Source organism: Oncorhynchus tshawytscha, linkage group LG18 (assembly GCF_018296145.1).
Source record: "Oncorhynchus tshawytscha isolate Ot180627B linkage group LG18, Otsh_v2.0, whole genome shotgun sequence".
In the NCBI taxonomy this organism is placed as follows: domain Eukaryota; kingdom Metazoa; phylum Chordata; class Actinopteri; order Salmoniformes; family Salmonidae; genus Oncorhynchus; species Oncorhynchus tshawytscha.
Window position 1 is genome coordinate 21,119,612 of NC_056446.1, and position 23,212 is coordinate 21,142,823.

Sequence of the window (23,212 nt, forward strand, 5' to 3'; positions counted from 1 at the left end):
AAATGGTTTATTAATGTGGGAGTAATGATTAATAAAGGGTGAGCATACAATTTATAAATTGCATTATAAATGTTTTATGACGAACACTTCAAATAAAGTTTTACTATCCTGGTTGTGAATGAATAAACACATATATTAGACAAAGGAGAAAATCACTGAATAAATGCCTTGACCATTGGCTTATATAATACCTTATAACTGCATATTTCAAATGAGTACATGTCAAGTGTTCCTCCCTGCCCACTTAGCTAAGTGTTTAAATATTAGGCTACATATAATTCAATATAAGAAAACAGATAGAGAGGAGAGCAAGAGACTGCCAGTTCCTTCATGTGTTGGCTGTACAATACAGCCAATGGCTACATTAAGGAACTGGCAGGCTCTCTCACTTCCTCTCTCTCTGTTTTCTTATATTGAATTCAATATACATCCTACTGTGTTCGTCAAAGAACGATGCCTGGACTAGTTTGTGTGGATGCGAATAGATTTCCAGTGTTGTGCTTTGTTTGACAGTGCAGCGCGCATATGTGTATCTTTCTGCGTCTGTCTTCAACAGTCTTCGAGCACTGGCCTAGCACATACCCCCGCAGCCCCCGCAAGGCATTGAATAGCAGAAAATTAGCTAAGAGATTATTGAAAGTCGGGACATTCCTTGTCTGGCAGGGAAAACTTGTTTTTACAGTTGAAGAAAATTTATGTTGTTGCATTATTTGAGCTTAAAGTGTACTTTTAGGGGAATTTTAGAAGGGATTGTTTTTTTTTTGGGGGGGGTTCTAAATACTTTCAATATTATTAATTTTCATGTCGGCTCTATGCATGGAAATGCCCTTGTCTGGACCAAATAATTCACATTTAAAACAGTCCAATAAATCAATAATGGATATTAACTGAAAATGTTTCTTATGTAGTTTCTTGCAATCGCCCTACGTAGATAAAGATTTCATGCTAGATCCATTGAGATGGTAAGTCAAACTGAAGAAGTGAAAAAGCAGCAAAGTTGCCTGCGAGGTGACACAGTAAGAACAAAAGAGGCATGCTCAGTGGATATAGTCCTGCAGAAAGGCAGCCCTTGGAAACATGAGAAAGCTAGCCATAGAAATGATAATGACAAAATACAGTCAAAGTGTCGCAACTGTGCAGCTGCACATCCAAGAGCACAGTGTGCAGCTAATGTAGTAGTGTGTCACTCCTGTGGGAAAAAGAGACATTACCAACGTGTGTGTACGTCATCAAGAGCCATAAATGAGGTTCAAGAAGAGGATGATAGCATTTTCCTAGGAACAATAACAGCAGGAGATGACTGACATTCAAGTGATGGACAAAAATGTGAAAATCAAAATAGACACTGTTGCCGATGTGACTGTTATCCCAGACAATTTGTTCAGTCACAGTTTTGCAGGAACCAGCAAGCCAGCTTGGCAAAAACCTACAAAACTTCTGCTAGCACCAGGAAGAGCGCTGTTGGACGTGATCGGCGTCGGAAGTGTGGTTCTACTAAAGGGAGAAAAATAGACCCTGGAGGAAATGTATGATTTCATCAGAGATCTACACACAGCTTTACTAGGCATTCCAGCTATCACAAAGCTTGAGCTAGTTGCTCGACTTGACAGCATTGATTTACAGACACTGAAAGAAAGCTATCCAAAGCTGTGCAGCAGTTTTGGCACAGCACAACAACCATATACTACCAAGCTGAAACCCAGCGCAGAGCCCTACTCATTCCACACTCCACCACGGATTCCTCTGACATTGCTGCCAAATGTCAAGAAAGAGCTAGAGTGCATGCAAGGGTTCAAGGTTGTCACCAGAGTGGAGGAGCCCACAGACTGGTGCGCCGGCTTGGTGGTTGTCCCAAAGAAGAATGGGGACGTGCGGATATGTGTCTATTACACCAGTCTCAATGAATCAGTGTGTAGAGATGCGAACATGGGCTTCTGGCAGATCCCGCTAGCCAAGGAGTCGGTTAAGCTAACAACCTTCATCACACTTTTCGGACATTACTACTTCAACCGTTCTTCTTTTTGGCATGTTTTCAGAACCTGAACACTTCCAGAACAGAATGGTGACAGAGGTCACTGAAGTCTTGGAAGGTGTGGTCTGTCACATGGGTGATGTGTTGGTCTGGGGCCAAACACAGGAAGCGCATGATGCAAGACTTCATGCCGCATTGCAGAAGATGGAAAAAGCCGGCTTAACTCTGAACATGGACAAATGTGACTGGTCAAAGGAGGAAGTGAAGTTCCTGGGCAACATTATCTTGGACAAAGGAGTACAGCTTGACCCGACAAAGACAGAGGCTGTCAAGGAGATGGCAGAGCCATCCAATGTCAGTGAGCTGCAGAGTTTTCTAGGACTGGTGAACCAACTGGGAAAGTTCATCCCTCAATATCAGACAAGGACAAACCTCTCAGAGACCTACTCTCAAAGAAAAAAAAGTTAGAGCCTTCAAAGAGCTGAAGGAGGATCTGACAACCACACCCGTGCTAGCCCTGTACGACCCAAACAAAGATATTAAGGTGTCAGCCGATGTGTCTTCCTACGGACTCGGAGGACTGCTGCTGCAGAAGAAGAGTAAGGAATGGAAACCTGTTGCCTACACTTCCCGGTCTCTCACACCAACCGAGCAGAGATAAGCTCAAGTGGAATAATAAGCTCTGGGGCTGACATGGGCATGTGAAAGATTCAGAGACTTTTTCATTGGTCAACACTTTCAGCTGGAAACTGGTCATAAACCGCTCCTGAGCCTTCTGGGGAACCAACCCTTGGACAACCTTCCCCCACGTATCCTACGCTTCAGGAAGAGACTCATGAGATACTCCTACATGATTGCGAATGTCCCTGAACAGAGTCTGTGGACTACAAACACTTTCTCACGTGCGCCAGTCAAAGCCAAAGCTACTGCTGCAGAAAAGGAGCCATCATGGAACAGCTTCCAGCGGGAGTGCCTTGGTCCTCCTTTCTTTTTGATCAACTTCCAGCAAATGTTTCCTACATGGGAAATCTGAGAGAGCAACTGAAAGCTGACAGTGTGTGCTCAAAAGTCAAAACCATGTGTCAGGAAGGATGGTCTGAGTTCAGGATGTGAAGGACCACTGAAACTGTACTGGCCAGAACGCGCTTTTCTCGCAGTGCACAATGGTCTTCTGTTGAAAGGAACAAGGCTTGTCATTGCATCAGCCATATGAAATGATATCCTCACTGAGCTGCACAAGGGTCATAAAGTCGTGGTCAAGTGCAGAGAACTCGCACAACAGTCTGTGTGCTGGCCTGGACTCAGCCAGAAACTGAATGAACTTGTGCTTAACTGCAGGACATGCATTAAAGAGTGCACAAACTACACAGAACCAGTCATACCATCACAACTTCCTGAGAGGCCCTGTCTCATGCGAGTACTGAGAACTGTTTGTTCTTAGAACAGAGGTTCAAAGACATCTTGTTCGGGACAGAGACACCTCGTTCCGGCTATGTAAGTTTCAGAGTACAGAGTTTATGCAAGTCCAACAACTTACACAATCAGACTAAAGGGATTATACACATCTATCATTTATATAAGCCTTAAATTAATGCTCATACTAATTTTGCCTTTACAGACCTCTTTCTGACTTTGCTGCAGAGTATGGATTTTGCCATGTCACCAGCAGTCCAAAGTTCCCGCAAAGCAACAGAGAAGCGGAACGCCAAGTTCAGACAGTGAAGAACCTCCTCAAGAAAGTAGCTGACCCTTACCTTGCTGGCCTATCGGTCAACTCCCCTCTAGAATGGCTTCAGCCCGGCACAACTGCTGATGGGATGACAGCTTCGTACAGCTTCGTACCACAGTGCCAACACTCCCATCGCTACTAGACCCATCATTCCCAAATACAGCAGCGGGCAGCTCAAAGGAAAAGGAGAGAAGGAGTGCGGATCAGAAACGATACAACAAGCGTCACAGAGTCAGTGACGTCAGCAGGCTCCCACCTGGAAAACAGGTGTGGGTGACAGACTCAAAAGTCACAGGAACAGTGCTGAGGGAACATGTAGGACCACGATCCTACATGATGGAAGTTTCACACAGAAGTTCCATCACTTCATCCCTATGGATGGACCTGAGAACAACAACGCTAGGCAGGAGAAGATTCACGTGGCTTCACCACCCAGACACACCTCATTACCAGAACAATCAACATCCAAGGTCATCTTAGATGTACCCGCTACACCCAGAACAAGGTCCGGGCGAGCAATATTTAAACCTCAAAGACTGGACTTATGGGTCAGAGCAAACAAGAACAAAAGACTGAGCTCCAAAAATATAAATACACAAAACAACAGCAGTCAAGTTGTTACAGTTCGAACTTACCTGTGGGGTAGATTTGTGATAAAAGAAATGAGAGATGGATTTTTTTGTTCAAGTTTACATAAAATATTTTATGTTCATGACTATGTTGAAATGTTCCAGAAGATCTAGGCAGGAACAGACCTACCGACATAAGGGCAGAATAATCCCTTGAGGTATGTTGAGACAAAGGCAGTCTACCATTTGTTCTCTTAAAAGGGGGGGATGTGGTGTTATTTGCATTTTTCATCCTGTTTGGCCATATGCTAATGAGGGCCTGTGGGAATGTAAGGGTTCATTAGGAAAGTATCTCTCTCTCATGTGGCTTGTAAAGTGAAGCAACGTCCAGTTAGCAATAAATGAGTCTTCATAAAGAAACACCGTTAGTAGTTATTTTACTCAAGGTACAGACAAGATTGATAACACAACTCTTATATGCTATGCTCAAAAGTAAACTGACTGCCAGTCAGCCAAATATTCCATCTAAACATGAATCAATTCTCAATTGTGACACGGTGGTAGAAACAAAAATCCCTTACCTTTCATATCTCATCAAAATAATTTAACAAATTTAAAATATACACTTACGACACTGTCCAGGCTGTCCAGTAGGTCTTCTACGTGGATGTGCAGAAAATAGTTGGAGAGAGTGGAGCTGAGGAAGCTATGACAGTGGATACACCGCAGCCTGTGGAGATTCAAGAGGTTATTCAGCAGTTGAGGGAAACTGATACATTGATTGTGAAGAAGGTGGATTTTGTGGCGTTTATTGCTCATGTGATTAATTGTACTGCCCAAACAAACAAGAAGTAAAAAAAAAAATTGACATAATTGTGTCATTGGCTGAAAGGTTTTGGGGTCATCAGGAACTAACCAGCTAGCACATAATGTTCTGAGAGCCAAATGTTTTTAGAGCTTGGTGAGAGCGTGGTTGTTCTATGGTTACTGTATTTTTCATACTACCTTCCCACAACCTTCTGGGAATGGTGCAGGATAGTTGCTTGGCTTTGGATTATTCTGAGCACAATTAATGAACTAGATAAAAAATATATATTTTCTTGGTATTTCCTTACTTTCAATTTTGGTAATGTTCTAGGAATGTTCTACAACTGGTTTGGCTTTGGGAATGTTTTCAGATAGTTCAGAGAATGCTAAGAAATCAATGTTATTCTGTGGGAATTTCAGTACGTCAGCATAACGTTTCTTACAGGTTCACTTTTTAATCACCACCATTAAGTCAGGAGTCCTATTTGACTCAGCCATGCCTCATTGCCCGTCCAACATTTCCTCATCTCCCACCCCTTCTAATGCGACTAGCCCTGATGCTCCTCCCTCTTTTTCCCCTGCCCTGCTACAAAGTTTCTCCATGCAGGCAGTCACTGAGTCTGAGGTGCTGAAGGAGCTCCTTAAACTTCACCCCAAAAGATAATCAGATGGTTTAGATCCTTTCTTCTTTAAGGTTGCAGTACCTATAATCGCCAAGCTTATCTCTGACCTTTTTAACCTGTCTTTCCTCTCCGGAGAGTTTCCCATTGCTTGGAAGGCAGCCTTTATTTAAAGGGGGAGATCAGGCTGATCCTAACTGTTTTATTTTGCCATGTTTATCAAAAGTGTTGGAAAAACCTGTCAATAATCAACTAACTGGCTTTATTGATGCCTATAGTATTCTCTCTGGTATGCAATCTGGTTTCCAAACAGGTTATGGATGTGTCACTGCAACCTTAAATGGCCTAAATGATGTCACCATTGCCCTTGATTCTGAGCAATGTTGTGCTGCTATTTGTATTTGGCCAAAGCTTTTGATATGGTAGACCATACCATTCTTGTGTGCCGGATAAGGATTATTGGTGTCTCTGGCCTCTCCCCAGATTTAGTGTTAAACACTCTACAAGAAAGATAAATAGCCCACCCATTTTCACCTACCTCATCCCCATACTGTTTTTATTTATTTACTTTTCTGCTCTTTTGCACACCAATATCTCTACCTGTACATGACCATCTGATCATTTATCACTCCAGTGTTAATCTGCAAAATTGTAATTATTCGCCTACCTCCTCATGCCTTTTGCACACATTGTATATAGACTCCGCCCTTTTTTTCTACTGTGTTATTGACTTGTTAATTGTTTATTCCATGTGTAACTCTGTGTTGTCTGCTCACACTGCTATGCTTTATCTTGGCCAGGTCGCAGTTGCAAACGAGAACTTGTTCTCAACTAGCCTACCTGGTTAAATAAAGGTGAAATAAAATGAATAAAAAAGATTTCTTAGTGTCTCTGCCCTTCACCTTGTTCTGAAAACCTCCAAAACAAAGGTCATGTCGTTTGGTAAGAAGAAAGCCCCTTTCCCCGCCAGTGTGATTACTACCTCTGAGGGTTTAGAGCTAGAGGTAGTCACCTCATACAAGTATTTGGGACTATGGCTAGATGGTACACTGTCCTTCTCTCAGCACATATCAAAATCACAGGGTAAGGTTAAATCTAGACTCGGTTTCCTCTATTGTAATCGCTCCTCTTTCACCCCAGCTGCCAAATTAACCCTAATTCAGATGACCATCCTAACCATGCTAGACTACGGAGACGTAATTTATAGATCGGCAGGTAAGGGTGCTATCGAGCAGCTGGATGCTCTTTACCATTTGGCCATCAGATTTGCCACAAATGCTCCTTATAGGACACATCACTGCACTCAATACTCCTCTGTTAACTTCTTATGGCTGCAGGGGCAGTATTGAGTAGCTTGGATGAAAGGTGCCCAGAGGTGCCCAGAGTAAACTGCCTGCTCCTCAGTCCCAGTTGCTAATATATGCATATTGGATAGAAAACACTCTGAAGTTTCTAAAACTGTTTGAATGATGTCTGTGAGTATAACAGAACCTATATGGCAGGCAAAAACCTGAGAAGAAATCCAAACAGGAAGTGGGAAATCTGAGGTTGGTCGATTTTCAACCCAGCCCCTATTGAATACACAGTGGAATATTGGTTATTGTTTGTACTTCCTAAGGCTTCCACTAGATGTCAACCGTCTTTAGAAACTTGTTTGAGGATTCTGCTGTGAAGTGGGACCAAATGAGAGAGGAATGAGTCAGAGGTCTGCCAGCAGTCACGCGCTGGTCATGCGCATTTCACATGAGAGGTAGCTGCGTTCCTTTGCTTTTCTGAAATATTATTGAAGTTTTATGTTAAAAACATCCTAAAGATTGATTCCATACATCGTTTGACATGTTTCTACGGACAGTAATGGAACTTTTTGACATTTCATCTGCAACTGGGGAACGCGTTTCATGATTTTGGATTTGTTTACCAAACGTGCTAACAAAAGTAGCTCTTTGGACAAAAATGATGTACATTATCGAACAAATCAAACATTTAATGTGGAACTGGGATTCCTGGGAATGCATGAATATTTATAATGCTATTTATGACTAATGTTGACTACCCAATATGGCAGATATGTTTTTGGCTGCTTTGTTGTCTGAAAGCTGTACTCAGATTATTAAATGGTTTGCTTTTTCCGTAAAGCCTTTTTGAAATCTGACACAGCGGTTGCATTAAGGAGAAGTGTATCTATCTTTCCATCTCTAACAATTGTATTTTCATCGACATTTATAATGAGTATTTCTGTCAAGTGATGTGGCTCTCTGCAATATCACCAGATGTTTCTGGAACTAGTGAACATAACGCGCCAATGTATACTGAGATTTTTTTATATAAACATGCACTTTATCGAACAAAACATACATGTATTGTGTAACATGAAGTCCTATGAGTGTCATCTGATGAAGATCATCAAAGGTTAGTGATTAATTTTATCTCTATTTGTGCTTTTTGTGACTCCTCTCTTTGGCTGGAAAAATGGCTGTGTTTTTCTGTGGCTCTGACCTAACATAATCATTTGTGGTGCTTTCAGTGTAAAGCCTGTTTGAAATCGGACACTGTGGTGGGATTAACAACAAGGTTACATTTAAAATGGTATAAGATACATGCATGTTTGAGGAATTTTAATTATGAGATTTCTGTTGTTTGAATTTGGCGCTCTACACTTTCACTGGCTGTTGTCATATCAATCCCGTTAACGGGATTGCAGCCCTAAGAAGTTTTAATTAGTCATCTCTGTATACCCGTCGCAAGACCCACTGGTTCATGCTTATTTATTAAAACCCTCTTAAGTCTCACTCCCCCCTATCTGAGATACCTACTGCAGCCCTCATCCTTCACATACAACACCCGTTCTGCCAGTCACATTCTGTTAAAGGTACCCAAAGCACACATCCTTGGGTCGCTCCTCTTTTCAGTTCCCTCAAACTGGACAGTTTTATCTCCATCTCTTCATTTAAAGATTCAACCATGGACACTCTTACTGACAGTTGTGGCTGCTTCACGTGATGTATTGTTGTCTATAACTTCTGGCCTTTGTTCTGTTGTCTGTGCCAAATAATGTTTGTACCATGTTTTGTGCTGCTGTGATGTTGTGTTGCTACCATGTTGTTGTTGTCATGTGTTTTTGCTACCATGTTGTGTTGTCATGTGTTGCTGCCATGCTATGTTGTTGTCTTAGGTCTCTCTTTATGTAGTGTTGTGACGTCTCTCTTGTCGTGATGTGTGTTTTGCCCTATATATTTTTTTTATCCCAGCCCCCGTTCCACAGGAAGCCTTTTGGTAGGCTGTCATTGTAAAAAAAAATATGTCTTAACTGACTTGCTTAGTTAAATAAAGGTTAAATAAAAATAAATACAAATGTATGGTTCTATTTAAAGTTCTGTTCTCAAATTTTTTCCGAAACACTGTTTGTCTGTGGTAATTTCAGTACTTCCACAGAACATTCCACACAAGTTCCCATGTGGTTCTATTTACTGTCATTTGTTACTACATTCTGGGAACCTCACAGGAAAGCTTTCAAGGAACCAGAGTAAAACATTTTAAGAACATCCCTGCAAACTAAAAATAAACATTACCAGAACAGACAACATTTTCACTTGTGTTCTCCGAATGTTTAAAACATTTTCAGTGTTACCGGTCAGGAGAAGTATGGCTTCGTTTCTACAACCAATGTGAAACCAAAAACATACGTTCCCTATACTTCCAAATAACCAAATGTGCTAGATGGGTAACAGCTGAAACATTGCAGGCAATTCTGTCAGAAGATGTTTGCCCCTCCCAGGCCCTTGAGCCTGTGGGATGTTATCTTGAATGGAATGTGACTGAAGGAATGGGATAGGTTTATGATTTATCTATTTTCCATTCCCTTACAAAAAAAGATTGCAGTTTTGAAAGTGCAGTAAAAATGAAGTAACTGCAGTCGACTGTGGTATTTTGGATGCAGTAATTGCAGAATAACTGAACTGTGGTTATACTGCACTCTAATTCCAGTTACATTGCAAAATTACTGCAATAAAAAAACGGTGTTATTTTCGACGAAGTATTTGCCGCATAGTGCAGTTATACTGCACTCTGACCGCAAATCCTCTTTCGTCAGGGTTTTTTCGCATTTTGTTTCCTTCCTGTTCACTACTCGTACAGTAGGTGGCGGAATGCACGTTGCATTTCTGCAAACGCCATTATAGCAGAGAAGAAGAAAAAGGTCAACATTCGAAGATGGCACCGCGCTGTGTGCGTGGGTACATATTGATCTCTCTTTCTGGGTAGATGTGTAGCCAGCTGCAGCAATATGAGTGCCTTTCAGAGGAAAACAAGTTGCCCTCAGCTCTCGGTTTTTGGAAATATTCAAAGCAGAGGAATTCGACACAGTGAGTTTCTTGTTGAATCCTGTTGTAGCCATATGACAGTTCACTCTGTTAGCGTTGGAAATTGTAGCTAGCTAAAATAGCGCATCTATTTAGTAATCTTTGCCCTTCGATAATGATTATTTAAGGCATCAAAGGTTAAAGGCATAATTGTGGTAGTTGATAATAAGTTCGATCATTTGAACTATCAGTATATCCCCTTGCCGGTGTTGTGCGGATTTTCATATTCCTCCAAAAAGCCCCCGCCAGAATGTTTATTGCTTGCCTACATGTTACTCCCCCTGTTTTAATATAACACACATACATTAAACATTCATTTCGGTTGCCTATCCTGATGTGAAGTTTGTTCTATAAAAAGTATTTGACTGTGCCACAGAAAGTACTTGATTCTAGCTACAAAATTAAGGAATTAGATTTCCTTAAAAACAAGCAGGTTCTCATGACAACGAAAGAATGAGTGATTCCTCTGTACCTATGATTTTCATATTCCTCCAAATTTCAACAATTAGTATTTGATTCGTTAAAGCCATTTTGCCACTACTTTGCAAGTATGCTTGGGGTCATTGTCCATTTGGAAGACCCATTTGCGACCAAGCTTTAACTTCCTGACTGATGTCTTGAGATGTTGCTTCAATATATCCATATCATTTTCCTGCCTCATGTTGCCATCTATTTTGTGAAGTGCACCAGTCCCTCCTGCAGCAAAGCACCCCCACAACATGATGCTGCCATCCCCTTGCTTCACAGTTGGGATGGTGTTCTTCGGCTTGCAAGCCTCCCCCTTAACAATGGTCATTATGGACAAACAGTTCTATTTTTGTTTCATCAGACCATTTCTCCAAAAAGTATGATCTTTGTCCCCATGTGCAGTTGCAAACCATAGTCTGGCTTTTTTATGGCGGTATTGGAGATGTGGCTTCTTCCTTGCTGAGGGGCCTTTCAGGTTATGTTGTTATAGGACTCATTTTACTGTGGATATAGATGCTTTTGTACCTGTTTCCTCCAGCATCTTCTCAATGTCCTTTGCTGTTGTTCTGGGATTGATTTGCACTTTTTGCACCAAAGTACGTTAATCTCTAGGAGACCGAACGCTTCTCCTTCCTGAGCGGTATAATGGCTGCGTGGTCCCATGGTGTTTATACTTGCGTACTATTGTTTGTACAGATGAATGTGGTACCTTCAGGCGTTTGGAAATTGCTCCCAGGGATGAACCAGACTTGTGGAGGTCTACAATTTTTTTTTTCGGCGGTCTTGAAATACATTCAGCAGGGGATCAAATACTTTTTCCCTCATTGTATAGCACATACACATTTTACACACGAATGTGTTCACACATATATTCTGTGTTATGTATGTATTTCTTAGTACTGCCTTATTGGGTTGAGGAACAGAGCCCTCTTTTGAGATGGCAGTATAACCTTTCAAGTTTAGACAGACACACACACATTACATGCACACATATTACACACATTTTACACACATGTATGTGTTCACATGTATATTCTGTATTATGTATGTAGATCTTAGTACTGCCTTAGCGGCTCTTACCGTCACAGTCCAGTGGTTGTGTTCATTGATGATGCCAATAATGTACTTGTACATCATTGGATCAATCTGAAATTTCAAAGAGCAGGGATAGTTGCTTGAGTTCAAAATCTGTCAAATATAACATATATGAGAATAATCCAACCAACCTTAAGTTTTGATTTCTTGCTCCCCCAATGCCAGTAATTTTAAAGGTCATTGTAGAAAGCTTGCTCGGTTGACTGCCTTTAAAAATTCCGCACCAGATGGAACATGTAGGAATTGATGGTCGGACAGAAAAAAAGACAATGAAGGTAAATCCTGTTTACATGGAAAAACAACCATTTAGGTTTTCCTCATAAATACACAGATTAATCACACACATACAGTATATGTAAACACTGTATGTGCAACACAGTCTTACCTCACATTCCAACTCCATATTTGGACCAGTTCTGTTGATTGTGATGATAAATTTATATGGGCCGATTCTAGACAACAGCACATATACATATTTGCCTCTGCAACACCTGAAAAAATGTACCTGTAAGTGTACTGAGAGATACAAATGGATCAACCTGACAAGATTACATACATACATTTGTTTATCAGTAGCTGCTGCTGGTGTGGTGGGGGTGGAGGCCGCTGGGTTGGAGGCTGCACCTGCTGGTGTGGTGGTTGTGGAGGCTGCACAACTACAAATACCTAGGTGTCTGGCTAGACTGTAAACTCTCCTTCCAGACGCATATCAAGCATCTCCAATCCAAAATCAAATCTAGAATCGGCTTTCTATTTCGCAACAAAGCCTCCTTCACTCACGCCGCCAAACTTACCCTAGTAAAACTGACAATCCTACCGATCCTCGACTTCGGCATTGTCATCTACAAAATAGCTTCCAATACTCTACTCAGCAAACTGGATGCAGTCTATCACAGTGCCATCCATTTTGTTACCAAAGCCCCTTATACCACCCACCACTGCGACCTGTATGCTCTAGTCGGCTGGTCCTCGCTACATATTAGTCGCCAGACCCGCTGGCTCCAGGTCATCTATAAGTCTATGCTAGGTAAAGCTCCGCCTCAGCTCACTGGTCACGATAACAACACCCAACCGTAGCACGCGCTCCAGCAGGTTTAACTCACTGGTCAACCCCAAAGCCAGCACCTCCTTTGGCTGCCTTTCCTTCTAGTTCTCTGCTGCCAGTGACTGGAACGAATTGCAAAAATCGCTGAAGCTGGAGACTTACATTTCCCTCACTAACTTTAAACATCAGCTATCTGAGCAGCTAACCGATCGCTGCAGATGTACATAGTCCATCTGTAAATAGCCCACCCAATCTACCTACCTCATCCCCATATTGTTTTTATTTACTTTTCTGCTCATTTGCACACCAGTATCACTACTTGCACATCATCCAACGAGTCTCCTCTATATGAGGCCTCTGGTGTTCCACGCTTATTTTGGGGAAGATAACCCCCTTGTCATCTTCCAAGTCCGCACTTTTCCCTTCGAGACCTCAAATCGTATATGGCCGAGATTGGGTTGGGATCTAGTTTGCCCCATTTCCTCTGCACTCATGTTGACTTACATATTTGAACTTTATTTTTCGCCCAGAGTACACATTTTTGATTTATTATTGTTATTATTACTACTGTATCTACATTCTTAACTAAAACAGTAATATATTTTTTTTTAATGTCGGAAAAGCCATAATAGGGAAAAGCACGACAGGGGGAAGCTTTTCGGCACAACACCGGTTTGTTATGAAACACTGCTTGACTGACATGCCCTGGATTGTAGCTATACTAACTTTGACATTGACTATGTTGTTTGTGTTTACAGTCGTGGAAAAGAAAGAATGAAAAACAACAATAGTAAGTGACAAGCTTGCTAACCTGTTGGTTCATCATTGTACACTGTGTGAGTGGCGATGGGTTACTTTTATCTCTTACTTTAGCAATGTTGTGGAATACTGCATTTGAGTCAATACTCGTCAATACGGTATCCACACACTTCAGGATATAAAGTATAACACGAGCTCTATACCATTGTGTTAAGTATGAACACTTATCTAGATGGCTAGTAAATGTGACATTTACAGTAGATTGATGGAAGTATTTGTGCAGTGCTTATTTATTTATTGATCAGCATTGCATTCTTTTCTCAGATTGAGGGAACAACTGAGGCCACAGCCACCCAACGCCACAGCCCAGTGCCCCATCTATCGATGGAACCTGCAGAACAACTACAACTACACAGTAAGTGTTTCAGTGATACCTGACTGCATACTTACTGCCTCTCGACTGTTCTGCCAGAATAACAGAGTGAGATGAACAGTGCTGGTCCACACTCACATCTGCCATGTCTCATGCATTTTATGTCAATATGTGTGCCTGTTCTATGAGCTCAGGCGTACAGTAATTCCCTGTGTTTGTATTTGTTAGGATGTCCTGTTGCTCAGTCAGTTCATCAGGTCTGATGGAGGAATGCTGCCTCGTAGAGTCACTGGTCTCTGTGCCCAGGAGCACCGCAAGATCGCCATCTGTGTGCAGATGGCTCACAGAGCAGGTACGATGCTGTGTGTGTCTGCTCTGGATGCACAACTATTATGAAATGTATTCTCTTCAAAGTGGTAAAAGTACTCTCTTTTCTACTCCAGGTCTGCTCCCAGATCACAAACCAACACTACCAGAGGGACACATCCCAAAGAAGCCCAAGCCACAGCTCAACAGGTAACGAGTGTGTTTGACACCATCAGTATCTACCCTCTCACACCTGTATTGTTTCTTGTTAGACCTCTCATGACATTACCTTTGTCGTGTCTTTGGCTATGCCGGATTAAGTGATATGACATGCTATACTATAAAATCATTTCTCCATAATTAATATTACCTGATTGAGCTAATCATGTAAATGTAATTAACTAGAGAGTCGGGGCACCACGAAAGAATATTTATAGAGCTGTTATCTTCCGAATAAACTCTTAAAGACAGTAATATTTTACATCAATAGCAGTCAATATTAATCGTCACCTTAATTCAGTCTCATCTGAAAGTTGTAAATTCTTGGTTATCTTCACAATCCCTGGCTAACAAGTTGAATCAGCAATACAAAATTGGGTTTAATTATTTATTTACTAAATACCTAACTAATCACACAGAATTACATATACACAGAATGAATTATACCTTGATTACAAATTACGTCATAAAGGGAAAATGTCCCTAGCGGGCGGAACAGATATGACAGCTGGTTACACAAAAGAAAAGGTCTGGGTTTGAGTGAAAGAGCGGGAAGACTGAGGACCAAAGGAAGAAGCTGTCCTTTCGTAAATACAGTATTTTATGCATTCTAAATTACCGCCCATTTGGAAAAGGAAAATGCAATAAATATTTACTTTGAGCTGCGCTGCGTAGGTTGGTGGTAGATGGAAGGCCGTGTTGAAGGCTTATATAGTGGAGGGAGAAAAGGGGTGTGTTTCATAGTTTACAACCTATGTCTCTTCACGTGGGCGGGCCACTGAGTCGGGCCTAATTCACTCATGAAAACCCAATTCTCACATTTTAGGAGCTAAAATCACATTTCATCCCATCATGAATAATTTCATATTCAAACATTTAAATTGAACAACAATTCCATGTGAATCCGATAACTGATGTGTAGACTTTACACTGTAGAGTTTGTCATCTTATCATTGATGGGAATGTCTCAGATGACAACCGAACTGACATCATATTTATTAAGTACCACGGCATATGTTCAATTGGTCAGATTACCAGAATATAGTTCATTTCCCCCCACCTTCTGATGTTCCCAGAATCTCTGTTAACCAAGGGGTTTTCAAATGTAACATCAGTAGGGTAGAGAGAGGAAGAAGAGGTATTTATGACTGTCATAAACCTACCCCCAGGCCAACGTCATGACACCTTTCAACTAACTCTTGTGCATCCTCTCTCTGACTAACTCACACCTGTGTTGTTGCATCACAGATATCTGACTCGCTGGTCCATTGATTCAGTGAAGCCCATCTATAGGACGGGGCTGAAGTGGTGTAAAAACCGCATCTGTCGGCCACCCAGCTCTCGGAAACAACGTACAGTACGGCAAGAAAATCCTCTACCTGAAACATTGATGACCTGGGTGCATGTCAACTCACAGCAGCAGGAGTCAGTGTGGGCGGGACAGAGATGGGGTACAACAGTTCTATTGGACGTCCTTCCTTATAGTACTCCTGGCCCATTTGGAGCTCCATTGACTTCGAGAACTAGCCATTGGAAAAGCTGGGGGAGCATCTGTATTTGTCCAGCCTATTTATCTATTGGTGGACATTGCCCATTGGAAACCCATTCTGTCATTTGACCTTTTTGAAGATGCCCTGAAACAAAACTATTAAACTCCACATTTAGGGGCTCTATTCAATCCGCATCGCGGCAGTTCAGCTTTACAGCGTGATTGACATTTTAAAGGCAATGTTCCAGCTTTACCAGAGACTGCATTCACGGTAACCACTGCATATGTCAACTCAATCGGGCATTACCTTTACATTTCTATTGCGGAATCTGTAACGCTTCAGCAATACAGATTGACTAGAGCCCTTGCTGTAAGATCAATTGGGTCAGTGTTACACTGTTTTGATGTAGGTGGGATGTTGTACTTCAAGACAACCCAGATGTGCAAATAAATCAGATTTGCTTTTTCTCCCTCCACCATGTGTGTTTGCATGAGTGTGGAAGTAAGCATTTACTGGGCCTATTGACAGAAATGAACCAAGTGCATGTGGAGGTAAATCACAAATAATGAATGATTTTAGTTTGTTTATTTACTTTAAATATCACTAAAGAAACATCTCTTGCATAAATAGAACTGTTTTGGGCGGGGATGAAACACTGCTTGCTCAGATGAGAGGTTGATGATGATTCTCAGTTTAGATAAGTGGTAGGTGTTGGCTCTCCAGCTCTGGATCTCACTGGCTTTTTAAAGCATGAAGGGCAGGTCCAGGTTCTTCAGTCCGTCGCCCATGTAGATGTATCCGTGCTGGGGGGTCATGGGTACATGGAAGGAGGTCAGGCCCAGCCACAGCATGCTACGGATCACACACACTGTGCTGCCACGCTCAAACTGCAAGCTCCACGACCCTACACACACAAGTATATGGGTTATGAAGATTATCACACAAACTGCTGCTCGCCCATGACCTTTCATAAACGGAGACCGTGTACAGGTCTCACATTACTCCCACATTAACTGAATCCACTCTTCCCTATGTAAAGAAGTCTACACAGAAAAAGGTAACAGTTGGCTGATAGCTCAATAATTTAGAAGGGTTTAGTTAGTCCTTTCCCTGACTCTAAATATCAGGGAGGCCTGGTGGAGCAGCTGTCTGCTCATTGGCATCACCCATAGCCAGAGAACACTGTTCATGCTGAATGGGAGCCTAGCAGAATTCTCTCACCGCAGATTCACTGCACCATTAATCAGGAGGCTCCAGGACGTATTGGAAATAATTCATTCATCTGGAACCTCTCCAATTATCAAAGCATTAAACATGAAATTAAACCTTGTGCCAGAGCTATCTAGGAACAGCGATTCCAGTAAATTGTGTCAGCTGTTCTGATACTGTTTTTCTCTCATATTTCAGTTTCACAATGCTATGGGGCGGGAAATTAATTGAAACCTTTTGCAAGAGATATCTAGAAACAGAGATTCCAGAAATAGGCTTTATTGGGAGGTGTTTCACAATGGCTCTTTGTCTGTGGGGAGAGATTCATCTTCCATGACCCAAAGACACTCCTGCCAGGTTGACGTGATTTGAGAAGCTGTTCAGTGATGGTGTCCAGATAAGTCTACTTTCCACCGAAACACACTGGCGGTTTCAAAGTCACACGTGGCATAGGGAGGAACCCAATGGGAGAACAGGCATGGAAGGGGTATAGGCATAAATCAGAAGTCCATAACTGCAACTGTTGCCACTTCCAGGCAAGTCTGGAGGATTGCTGTGGTGAGAGGGGTAGCTTCACTCAGAGATACCAGAGGAAAGCACTTTCGATGGAGATCCATCATTTTCTCCTTAAACTGTCTTTAATCTGGGTCTCTCGCTCCCTTCAGCAAAGGCTTGAGGCCTGGCCGTTAAGTTCTCAGTGAGGGTGATGCTGTCACTGGGACAGCTGTGTAATGTAAGCTGGTTTGGGAAAGCTGCACACACATTCACACACCACAGAGATGCTCATCCCTTTGAAATGAACAGCTGTGACGTTTTAGACAGACACTGCTGTGTGCCCAGAGCCTCTCACTTTTCCACAGCACCCACACCACAAACAAATTGTGATATATGTCTGTTTAGACAAACTACAGTTTGATATCATCCAGATATAAACTGACAGACTGACCAGGGGAAATCTGATGTTATTGTTGTCACTTGTTAAATCCACTTAAATCGGTGTAGATGAAGGGGAGGAAAGGGTAAAAAAATAAAATAATTAAGCCATAAGACAATTTTGCACACTCTTGGCATTCTCTCAACCAGCTTCATGAGGAATGATTTTCTAACAGTCTTGAAGGAGTTCCCATATGCTGAGCACTTGTTGGCTGCTTTTCCTTCGCTCTGCGGTCCAACTCATCCCAAACCATCTCAATTGGGTTGAGGTCGGTGATTGTGGAGGCCAGGTCATCTGATACAGCACCATCACTCCCCTTCTTGGTCAAATAGCCCTTACACAGCCTGGAGGTGTGTTTTGGGTCATTGTCATATTGAAAAACAAATGATAGTCCCACTAAGCACAAACCAGATGGGATGGCGTATCGCTGCAGAATGCTGTGGTAGTCTTGCTGATTAAGTGTGCCATACTCTGTCTCACAAAGATGTGGCGGTTGGAACCAAAAATCTCAAATTTGGACTTCCACTGATTTCCACTGATCTAATGTCTCTTCTTATTGGTGTCCTTTAGTGATGGTTTCTTTGTAGCAATTCTACCATGAAGGCCTGATTCACGCAGTCTCCTCTGAACAGTTGATGTTGAGATGTGTCTGTTACTTGAACTCTGAAGCATTCGTTTGGGCTGAGATCTGTGGTACAGTTAACGAGTGAACGTATCCTCTGCAGCAGAGGTAACTCTGTCTTCCTTTCCTGTGGCGGTCCTCATGAGAGCCAGTTTCATCATAGCGCTTGATGGTTTTTGTGACTGCACTTGAAGAAACTTTCAAAGTTCTTAATTTTACAGATTGACTGACCTTCATGTCTTAAAGTAATGATGGACTGTCGTTTCTCTTTGCTTATTTGAGCTGTTCTTTGACATAATATGGATTTGGTCTTTTACCAAATAGGGCTATCTTCTGTTTACCACAACACAACTTATTGGCTCAAATGCATTCAGAAAGAAAGAAATTCCAAAAATGTACTTTTAATAAGGCACACCTGTTAATTGAAATGCATTCCAGGCAACTACCTCATGAAGCTGGTTGAGAGAATGCCAAGAGTGTGTAAAGCTGTCATCAAGGCAAAGGGTGGCTATTTGAAGAATCTCAAATATAAAATATATTTTGATTTGTTTAACACTTTTTTGCTTACTACATGATTCCATATGTGTTATTTCATAGTTTTGATGTCTTCACTATTATTCTACAATGTATAAAATAGTCAAACTAAAGAAAAACCCTTGAATAAGTAGGTGTGTCCAAACTTTTGACTGGTACTGTATGCATACATACTTTGCGCATACTTTGCGCCCTTTCTAATTTTCTCTACTTTTGCATATTTTTGATACTGAATGTTGATACTGAATGTTATCACATCTTCAACCAAAACCTAATATTAGATAAAGGGATCCTGAGTGAACAAATACCCATTGGGGATGGCTTACCCTGGATTTCCCTTCAATCTCCACAAGTTAGGTAAATCTGCATTCATTTTTTTGACACCTATAATGTGACATGATCTCCAGAAGTCCTTTTAAAGTTGTTGGATTTGGTGCCTCTAAGGCAATTCAGATGGATGTTAGAGGGCCTTTTTACTGAAGAATGTATTTGTTTCATATGATTGTGTTTTTCTTTTCGTATTTTGCGTTTGCTTTCGTATGTATTGTGTAATTGATGTGTATATAGATATGTATAGTGTAATTGTTTATTGATGTGTTTGACAAATCACCATTGTAAGTAAGAATTTGTTCTTAATTGACTTACTAGTAGAAATAAAACCATGGCCGAATATGGACCGGGCACACAGCACGTGCCCAGGGGCCCTGACCTTCAGGAGAACCCCATTGATTTTGTTAGTCATTCTCACTCAGATATCATATTAACATAGCATAAGTTATTACCAAATGTGTAGAATTGCAGGAACTGTGCTTTAAAACTGAAAAATCTAATCTCCACCCCATGGCAAAATGGGTAGAATTTGAAGGAAATTTGCTGTAAAACTGCAAAGAAAAATCTGCCCCATGGCAAAACAAGCAGAATTGCATGAAATGTGTTATAAAATTGCTGTTTTCTCTCCACCCCATAGCAAAATGTGTAGAATTACAAGAAATTAACTTTAAAACTAAAATGTGTCTCTCCATCGACAAGAGGGGGGCCACAAATGTTTTGCAGTGTGGTGGGCCCCCCCCCCAACCAAATCCCGCTTAGGTCCCCCAAAAGGCTAGAGCCGGCCCTGCAGAGGAGGATGCCTTGATAAACTGGGCTCTCAACTGCCAACCCAAATTATTATTAGCACCAATTAAAAGGCTAGTTTAGTATAATAGAGAGTGACCATTGGACTATTCCCCAGGTAATTTCTGTAAATGAGAATGTGTTCTAAGTCAACTTACCTAGTAAAATAAATAAATAAAAAATCAAGAGCATGCCAAACATTAGTAATCTCATGTTCGTATTACATTTTTGTCTCCCACAAAAGGGTGGTACTTTCAAGGAACTGGTTCTATTTCTAAAGACAGACAACATGTGGGAAAGAAACCCCACCCATGGGGGGAACGGTAGGATGACTGTAAAGGAGTGGTGTAGTGAGAGATTTGGAACTCTGTTACCTTTGGGGATATCCTCACTCAAAGGATCCAGGAAGTCAATGGAGGGGTTGAGGTCAGCCAGCTCCAGGATGGATTTCTTCTTCAGTTTCTGCGGCTCAGTGAAGTGCAGGAAGTAGCTGAGTTTACCTGCCTCCAATGAGGACAGACCTACAGAACAGATTCACTGACTCAGTAACTGATAGTATGATATGATTCTGTATGTGTATGATAAAGAAAACACACAAACGTGTGTACACTATAGATGTACAGTGTGAGATAAATGACAGTCTGGATTCTGGTTCCAACTTCCAACACACTGACCTAAAAACTACACAGCTGAGTCATCCTCTCGAGCCAGTAACACACAAAGCTGTGTCCCATCTTTTATTTTTTGTTTTACCTTTATTTAACTAGGCAAGTCAGTTAAGAACAAATAATTATTTTCAATGACGGCCTAGGAACAGTGGGTTAACTGCCTGTTCAGGGGCAGAACGACAGATTTGTACCTTGTCAGCTCGGGGATTTGAACTTGCAACCTTCCGGTTACTAGTCTCTCCACAGTCAGACCACATTCTGAACTGGGAACCACCACACTCTACGTGGAGCCATCCATTTAATTAATAACTTTGAAAGGTAGCTTTACCCTCAAAGCTGCGATTGGTCTGCACCAGGCCATGGGGACTCTTGATGAAGGCACCGCGCGGGACCACAGACACCTCCTTATCAATGGTATGGACAGTGGAGGCCAGCCTCTTCTCCTCTTTCACCTTAACCTGCAACACAAACCAAACAACCATTACCAAACATCTGTCACAACACCCAAACAAACTAGTCATCACTCTTCTGCAATAATACCACACACAGTCACAACGGTCATATGAATCTTGTCACTGTACATTAATCACTGACACTTATTAATAAACAAAACACAATTAGCTCAAAATTAAACAATATAATTCGTCACACTTGTCCCCACCACGACTTCCTCCTCCACAGCCTCGTCCCCCTCCCCTTGCCGCCGTATCTCGGTGTGCTCATACTCATGTGAGGGGTCTCCAACGAAGCGACCCTTTGCTGTAGCAGAAACTTCCGCTAGCATTGCCTCAGTGGCAGGGGGAAGCAAGTGCCAGTCCACACAGTTGAAACTGGAGTTGGGAAAGGACACAAACACGTGTGCAAGAGGGCACACATACACACAGAGAGAGAACATCTTGAATAGGAGAATGGTTCACAACTCCAAAGCCACAAGTGACAACAGCAAAATGCAAGCTAGCTATAATAATATACCTGTAGTAAAATAGACTAGAGGCTCTAAAACAATTTCCTTTGCACCTCTTACCTGTAAAGGCTCTTTTTATCCGTCATCTCATCCTCTGAAACCCCTTGAGCAATGAAATAGTCACCCTTTATGCCCAGAATCTTGCCCCAAAACAGGACACGATTGAATTTGTTGTTCCTCTTCAGAATGACCAGGGAAGTCTGCAGGGCAGCTTTTTGCTCACTGCTCAAAGTTAAACCGCTACCAGAAACGAGGTCCAAGGAGTAGTATAACGTACTGGAGTCCATTGCATATATAAAGCGTGTCTCAATGAAAAGTAAATACTTTTCTATAAAAAGGCAAAATGTTTGGTATCTAGGTTACGTGGGGACAGCTGCCAAGAACGTCCGGTTGTCAATGTCAACAAAATCTTAGTTACGTGTAGTCATAGCAACTGCGGATTGCTGCCCGTCGACAAAGCAGTTGAGCTGCACGCATTAGCTAGAGATTGAATTAGTTGAATTCTCGATCTGATCTTCAACACTTGGCTCGAATTCTGCAACAATTTTTCCACGTACTTGTCTGTTAGGCTACCTATCCTCATCTCATATTTTTCTAATTTACAGTCTTAGCTACTTCAGATATTTCAGTGTTGATAGTAAAGAATGGGGGAGATTTCCAAGGCCTTTCCTTCAAGTCACAGCCAGAAACCTGTTCCTCTGAGCTCTTGTGAGGTTTCCCAATGCTTTCTGAGGGTCTGTCAGTATGAGTTGTTTCTCACCCATTTAGCTGTGGATTGAGTGACAGTGAGAGAGGAAAAAGTGAGATGTCTTTATTCTTTTGGAACATGTGTGAGTGTAATGTTTACTGTGCATGTTTTTTATTGTTTAATTCCCTTTTGTTTATTATCTAGTTCACTTGCTTTGGCAATGTAAACATATGTTTTCCCATGCCAATAAAGTGCTTACATTTAATTGAGAAAAAGAGAGAGAGACCTTAGACCCAGTGCGCAGCTGGCACAAAGGAGGATAGGACTTTATGGATATAGGAACTGAGAGGAACTGAGATTATACCACTTTGAATCCTGAGCACATGGGACAGGGGGTCAATAATGTTTATGTGTGTGCGTGCATCAATGGGTTCATGTCCCTCGATCTGTGTACTTACGTACTTATATAAGATTCATGTCATGTACATAAATAAGTGTGTATATAGCCCATATTTTATATATATTATTGGATTGCCATATTTTCCCACCATCGTAACTTCATAATGGAAGATGGGGAATTCTCAATGCCAAAGGTACACTTTCTTATACAGATGTCTTTAGATCTATAAGCCATAACAGCAGCACAGGAGCTGAGAGGGCCTTCATGAGT

The 23,212-nt window shown here is 41.7% G+C and overlaps 2 protein-coding genes across 2 annotated transcripts; one reads left to right on the forward strand and one right to left on the reverse strand.

Moving 5' to 3' along the window:
- The first annotated feature begins 9,906 nt into the window (after positions 1-9,906).
- On the forward strand, positions 9,907-15,774 carry mrps18a (mitochondrial ribosomal protein S18A). Its single transcript, XM_042300811.1, is given in 9 exon segments — positions 9,907-9,953; positions 9,955-10,058; positions 13,422-13,453; positions 13,747-13,763; positions 13,765-13,837; positions 14,024-14,147; positions 14,239-14,311; positions 15,569-15,640; positions 15,642-15,774. Coding segments are annotated over 9 exon segments (612 nt in total). The 3' UTR covers positions 15,712-15,774.
- A 146-nt stretch (positions 15,775-15,920) lies between these two features.
- On the reverse strand, positions 15,921-22,634 carry rsph9 (radial spoke head component 9). Its single transcript, XM_024378131.2, has 5 exons — positions 21,915-22,634; positions 21,552-21,720; positions 21,219-21,348; positions 20,597-20,743; positions 15,921-16,714 (listed from the first exon to the last, which is right to left on the reverse strand). The coding sequence occupies exons 1-5, from the start codon at positions 22,139-22,141 to the stop codon at positions 16,554-16,556; spliced, it is 834 nt and encodes a 277-aa protein (XP_024233899.1). The 5' UTR covers positions 22,142-22,634; the 3' UTR covers positions 15,921-16,553.
- Between the last annotated feature and the right edge of the window lie 578 nt (positions 22,635-23,212).

Coding starts and splice junctions, on each gene's coding strand:
- rsph9 (XM_024378131.2), bottom strand. CDS start 22,141: ATGGACTCCAGTACGTTATACTACTCCTTGGACCTCGTTTCTGGTAGC. Junction 21,721..21,914: donor GATAAAAAGAGCCTTTACAG/GTAAGAGGTGCA, acceptor TCCCAACTCCAG/TTTCAACTGTGTGGACTGGC. Junction 20,744..21,218: donor GACCAATCGCAGCTTTGAGG/GTAAAGCTACCT, acceptor TCTGTTCTGTAG/GTCTGTCCTCATTGGAGGCA.